The sequence below is a fragment of the Microcebus murinus genome, chromosome 8 (genome assembly GCF_040939455.1).
Source record: "Microcebus murinus isolate Inina chromosome 8, M.murinus_Inina_mat1.0, whole genome shotgun sequence".
Taxonomy (NCBI): domain Eukaryota; kingdom Metazoa; phylum Chordata; class Mammalia; order Primates; family Cheirogaleidae; genus Microcebus; species Microcebus murinus.
The window spans coordinates 10,251,877-10,258,171 of record NC_134111.1 but is presented as its reverse complement, the minus strand read 5'-3'; the positions used below and the strand labels follow the sequence as shown (position 1 = coordinate 10,258,171).

At 53.2% G+C, this 6,295-nt stretch overlaps 1 protein-coding gene and 1 long non-coding RNA gene across 2 annotated transcripts; one reads left to right on the top strand and one right to left on the bottom strand.

Annotated features, from left to right (window-relative positions):
- Nucleotides 1-1,622: 1,622 nt before the first annotated feature.
- TMEM185B (transmembrane protein 185B) lies at nucleotides 1,623-3,154 on the bottom strand. The gene has a single exon (XM_012749769.3). It carries the CDS (start codon nucleotides 2,715-2,717, stop codon nucleotides 1,665-1,667), a length of 1,053 nt encoding a protein of 350 aa, XP_012605223.1. The 5' UTR covers nucleotides 2,718-3,154; the 3' UTR covers nucleotides 1,623-1,664.
- A 274-nt stretch (nucleotides 3,155-3,428) lies between these two features.
- LOC105863025 (uncharacterized) lies at nucleotides 3,429-4,928 on the top strand. The gene is made up of 2 exons (XR_012920534.1): nucleotides 3,429-3,693; nucleotides 4,128-4,928. It is a non-coding gene; the product is annotated as an uncharacterized LOC105863025 (long non-coding RNA).
- Nucleotides 4,929-6,295: the final 1,367 nt, after the last annotated feature.

The window sequence follows — 6,295 nt, the reverse complement described above, 5'->3', positions numbered from 1 at the left end:
TATTTGTTGAAAAATTAATGAATGAATGAATCTTAGTTTATAAAATGTTACATCTGCTGCTGCTCAGTGCTGCCAGTGTGTGTGAAACAGAGTTGAGCTCAGTCCCGGCTGATTAAAACTGAGCTGTGGCGCCCTGGCGCCTTCAGGCACTCAGTACCCAGGGCTAGCTTTTGCTGCTAGCATGTGTACTGAGTATGCTATTTTAACATGTTCTAAACAGGGCAAAAATGGTGAATTTAGGATTATGTTTTTCTTTTTCTCCAAACTGAACAGGTTTGCCTCATGGCCAGGGCAAAGGGTATGAAGCCCAGTTCAGATCACTTTCTTAAGTTGCTAATAATAAAAGTGAATTCCCTGGAGTCTTCTCCACAGTAATAATATCAATAATTCTTTTTTATTTTAACCTCCTTTTGGAAGTATTTATTTATTTTTGGTCAGAAGAACATCACTCTTGTAGGACCTGGCTTTTGCCCTACTGATCCCCTGGTATATTACCAGAACCTAAAGAAACATTGTACTTATCTACCAAGCTGCTGCTGACAGAGCAAAGTCTGGAGTTTAAAAACAAAACCTGATCCTGCTGGCCACTTTTGGTTAAGGCCACTCTCTCCAGCTTTCCAATGGCAAGTAATGCTTTAAATTATGGCCAACTAATATTCTAAGAGTCTTAAAAATGGACAAATCACTTGTTGCTTATTCTGGTTGTTTCTGAAGAGATGTTACTACCTGCATGAAAAATTCAGCATGCTAAATGACTGGGTCACTTTATGACCTAGTACAACACTGGAGCATGTCACTTGTTCCCAAAAGGTGGTGGCTCCTCCAATAGGTACTATGAGAGACCTTACAATGGCACAGACCTCCATTTTCTAACACTTGAATATTAAGATTCATGGATTCTCAATCCCTATATTCACGCCTAGTACGTTGACAGGATGACATGTTTCTGTGTACATATTACTATTTTATGCAGTCTTTAAGGACATCTGCAACAGACAAATATCTTTGAATATAAACTTAAAAAATACTTTAACATAATACATTATACTGCAGAGAACTAGAATTTAACATATCACACTGCTAAAATATTCATATAAATACTATATATGCATGGATTCACTCCATTAGAAAAATTCACCTATTAGAATTTTAAAGACCAGTATCAGCAAAGCCGAAAGAAAAACTCTTTTAACAGTAGGAACACTAAAAAAAAAAACTATGCGGTACATAAACAAGTGCCAGGAAAGAGAATTCTTTACATTTGCTGTATGTCAAACGGGTACAATCTGAAATGCAATTTTAGACTAGCAGTGTATAAAAATACTTTTTAAAACAATACTTTTGATAGGTATAATAGCACTTAAACAGCTGTGTAGTTATTCCTTTTCAGGACCTACTAAAACAAGTCAACTTACTGCTCCCAGCTAGATCTGAAAGCATCAACCTGGAACGCAAGTTCTCTCACACACCTACACACCACACACAACCACATATTAAAATAACCTCCTCTATCTATGGTGCATACTGACAGGCATCAATTTCAAATGAGGCAGGAGACGCGGTGTTTGGAGCACATTTTCAGTTCCAGGTTTGGGATGGATGAGCAAAGAAGCAAAGCAAGATGGAGTTTGTGCCGTGTTGGTGGGCCACTCTGGAAGGGGAGTTTAATCTGGCATATCAATATTTAACTTGGGGGGTGGGGGAACATATTTTCCAGGGCTCTGGGTTACGACTACCCTGGCCTTCTTTCCAAACATTGGAGCAATTTTCGGAGCTTCTGGAACAGATGTTTCCTCAGCATCTTCACTATCTTCATGATGGAGATCATATGAAATGTTCCCGTATTCTCTTAAAAATGGGAAAATTTCAAGCAGAAACTGACAGAAATCCCTGCGAATCCCAAACCACCAATGGTTGCCCCCCTTTCGCCTAAACGTTGTGGCCATTAAAGTTATTAACGAAAGCCAAAGGGGGACAAAGACGGAGATGTACGAGAATGTGTTGTGGCCATCCAATCTGTGAACCAGCAGGACCTCAAAAGTGAGCAGGGGCACGACGATCATTATCCAGCTGATGGCCATGGTCACGTGTGTTCTTCGCTGTTCCGCAACCACATCCAGGGAGCGCAGAAATAGGAGGGACCAGACGATGTAATAGAGGACAACCAGGCAAAGGAACGACATGAGGATCCACAAGGGCACGAACACCACTAGCCAGGGCCAGTGAATGATCCTGTCCAGCCGCAGGGCGATGAAGATGAACTGCAGGATGTTGACGGAACACAAGATCTCCAGCTCCAGCGACCTGTCGTGCCGGAAGCCCCAGACGCAGGCGGCCACGGACACGGGTGACACGAAGAAGAGTGGCATGAAGACCAGCAGCCAGAAGTGGGTCCCCCTCTCCACCCTGTCGCAGACCAGGACTTCGAACATGAGCAGCAGCAGGTGGATGCCGACGGCGATCAGCATGGCTTTGAACTCCACGCAGGCCTCCCCCTCGGTGCGGTAGCGGGGGTTTCGGGCCCAGACGCCCGCGCCCACGGAGGCGCCCGCGATGACCAGGAGCTTCCAGAGCCATATGGGGGCGAAGACGGCCCAGTAGCTCCACTGGAGGATGCCGTCCAGACGGAGGGGCAGCAGCACCGAGAAGAGCAGCAGGCAGGCGTAGATAAGGAACTTACTGGGGTTGAAGTCCTGGAACAGGCCCCTGGGGTTCATGGCGGAGGCCGCCGGCCGCTAGCCGGGCCTGCTCCTCCGGCCGCACGGCGCCCAGTCCCCGCCGCTCCCCGCCCGGCCTGCGCCGGCTCTAGGTGGACATCTGCCGGGGCGGCCGGGAGGAGGCTCCGAGCCGGCGCGGAGGGGCCGCAGCACGTGCGCGCGCGGTCACGTGGCCCGGCCGGAAGCGCGCTGGGCAGCGGCGTGCGCGGGCCCGGCGCGGCGCGGCGTCTACGAGCGGGTTGCTGCCTCGGCCCCGCCACCGCCCAGCTGGGGCCCAGCGCCGCCCGCCTTCATGCCGCGCCCATCAGGGAGGCACCGCCTGCGTGTGGCGCCGGGAAAGGGCCTGGGGAGCCGCCGACTCCCACCGGCCAGTTGGCAGTGAGCGGGCCGCGACCTCGGGCGGACGCTTCCAGGCGGCGCCGAGAACATGGAGGCGGGAGTGAGCTCACATCCTCCGGGGCCGGCGGGGCGGGGCCCGCGGAGGGGCGGGGCCTCGACGGGGCGGGGCGGGGCCGAGGTGGGGCGGGGCCTCGACCAGGCGGGGCGGGGCGGGGCCGTCTGCGCGGGCGGTGCTCGCCGCGGCTTTCCGGGAACCTGTCAGGGGCCCCGGCTCCCGCGGTGCGGCTCCTCCGCCCGGCGCGCGGTGTCGGGAACGGCGTGCGCACGAGCAGAGGCGGGTGCGGGGCGAGTGAGAGCGAGGGGTTAGTGAGCGAGGGGGCAGGTGCCGGTAACCGTGTGAATGCCCGGGCGGATGTGCATCTGTGCGGACCGGTGTGGCCCGCGCGGGCCTGTGTGTACGTGCGCGTGCGAGTGAGGCGGCGGGTTTGTCCCTGGCCCCAGAGGCCCGCGTGTGGAGCCAGTGACTGGAGTAGGATGGGGGCCAGGACAAAGGACAGTTCACCGGCTGTTTGCGAAGTGGCTGTACGCAGTGCCTAGCCGGCAGCGGTGGTCTTATACCTGTCCCTTTGGACGGCAGGTGCTGGTGGGGGGGCGAGGGTGTCAGACCCGACAAGGCCCCTAGACAATGTCCCTGGAAGCACGTGAGGAAACTAGACCCAGAGAGGGGGTGCCCAGGTTATCTGTCAGGTTAGCAGCAGAATTGGGACTCAGATACAAGTATGCAATCCTCATTTTTATTTATTTGGCCATATGTCAGTCTTATTCTCAAAGAACAATGTTAGGAAAAGGGTACTGGACTACAGGTCAAGAAATCTGGGTTCCAGTCTAGTCCCTGCCACCCACCAGCTGAGAAACCCAGACAAATTCACCTGTTTTCTCTCTGGGCTTCAGTTTTGTGGTCTGTGAAGTTGGAGTCTGGCCTGGGTGGTCTCTGAGGGCCAGTAAGGCTGCAGCAGGTCTGTGATTTGGAGCACCAGGTGGCAGACCATTCTTTTCTCTCTCTCTCACCAGGTGGCAGACCATTCTTTTCCACACCCCTCTGCTCAGCAGAGCCCTGGTTGCTTCTCCTTCCTGCCTGTCAGCCCCCGCCGCTCACCTAGTCCAGTTCCCTGAAGTGGGTGTAGGATGCTGTCACACAGGTCACATGGGGAGAGGCCATCAGAGGAACGCTTCAGCTGTCAGAGTCTTCACGGGTATCAAGGAAGAGCTTCCCAAGAGAAGCTGGTGGCCCTCCGACCTTCCTCCCTCACAGCTCCTCCTGCCCATCTGGAGGAAAGTGGGGGCCACAGTCCAGATGCAGGAGCTGGCTTTCCCAGACATGGTGGCATCAACAGGTGTACATGAAGCGTGTATGCGGTGGACAGTCCCAGCGGTCAAAGATCTCCCCACAACTTCACCCCAGCCAAAGGCAATCGGGTGGCCCTGGGGAAGGACTTCAGCTGAGTGAGTTCACCAGTCCTCAGGGGCAACCCTGAACAGTGATTTCATAGATGCGTCTTCAGGGTCTCTTGTTTCTGAAGAGCCCCTTGGAGTCGCTGTCGGGAGAGCCTTAGCTAAGTGGGGCTCTAGCCTCTCTTCCTCAGCCCTCCTCCCATAGCCAGAGTTGCTCTACTCTGTCTTTTTTGCATATTGGTCTTTTTTGTACTATTTCTTTATATATATACCATGATTCTTCAGAATGGGATTGTACTATTTTCTTAAGCATTTGTCAGCTAAAACAAAGTTTTCTAAAATGAAAACCTCCCTAGGCCAGTCCAACTTCTTCATCTGTGAAATGGGCTAATAAAAGCACATAGGATTGGTTTGAGTGAATCAATTAGGTGAATCAATACATGGATCTTTGCACTTTGCATTTAGAGAAATGTAAGTAGTTAATATCACCACACTGAAGAAAGTAGAGCCCGTGGAGGGGAGGGGCCTGCTGGTAGCCCCAGGGATGTGGTGGCAGAGCCAAGTCCTCTGGACCCTGTTAGAACAGTCAGAAACCCTCTCTACTCTCCTCCATAGCTAGGTGACCTCCAGGCCTCTGCTGCCAGCTTTGTGGCAAAGATAGGAGTTTGGAGCGTGTTTCCTAATCTCTAGAGTTCCTTGTTTGGGACAAGGGCATGGTTCTCTCCATCCATGAAGGGGGTCTCGGGGTGTCCTTTCACAGTGCAGTGGTGTACCTCCTGTCCAGGCAGGACAAAGCTGGCCTGTTCCAAAGTGGGTCAAAAGCCTGGGCAGGGGAGGGCTTGGCTGATTCTCTGCTTGAGTCTCACGGGACAAACTCTAGGTATTGGTGCTCCCAGGGTGGTGAACCTGCTTCCAGGTTCTGTGTTGGCAGAATTCAGTTCCACGGAGTTGTTGTACTGAGATCCCTGCTTCCTTTCCTGCCGTCAGCCGGGGTTCATTCCCGGCTCCCTGTGTTTTCTGTTGAGTGAGACCCTTCACAGCCACCCATGTGGGTTGAGTGCAGTCTCTTTCCTTCTGCACCTCTGTCTGCCTTCTTCTTTTTAGGGGCTCATGTGATTACAGTGGACCCACCCAGATAACCCAGGGTAATTTCTCCATTTTAAGGTCAGCCTATTACTAACCTCAATTCCATCTGCAAAGTCCTTAGACTTCTGCTCAGTACCAGCGGCTGGCGCAGCTCAGCTCTGCCACCCTGCGCAAGGAGACAGCCTGGCTCTGCAGGGAGAGAGAGCCTTTGCTCGGTTCCCTCCACATGCAGAGCAGGGGGACAGTTCTGGGTTCCTAGGTCACCCTTGGTGACATCTGGGTGTGCTCCCACTCAGAGCAGCTGGGACCTGGCAGGAGTCAGGATTCCTCCCTGGTGCCCTGGCCACAGGAGACAGGATCCTTTGCTGAATGTCCTCTGAGGGGCTGGCCTGGGGCAGGGGCATGACCTGTATAGGAAGCCCAGGGAAGTTTTCCCTTTCAGACTGGTTTGCAGATTTGCTCACATCAGCTTCTTCACAAGGAAGCCACAGCCCACCTGGCCCTTGTGTCAGCCTCAGTGCCCGCCATCACCTCAGCGCTGTCTGTAGGTGGAACACACGCTTACCTTTACCCACGACAGCCTCCTCCCGCCCCCCTGGCTCCCCCATTGCCAGCACACTCACACACACCCAGTGAGGTAGCACCCGTGGGCATGGACTCTGGAGTCCCCAGGCCAGGTACAAATCCAAGCTCGAGTCCGT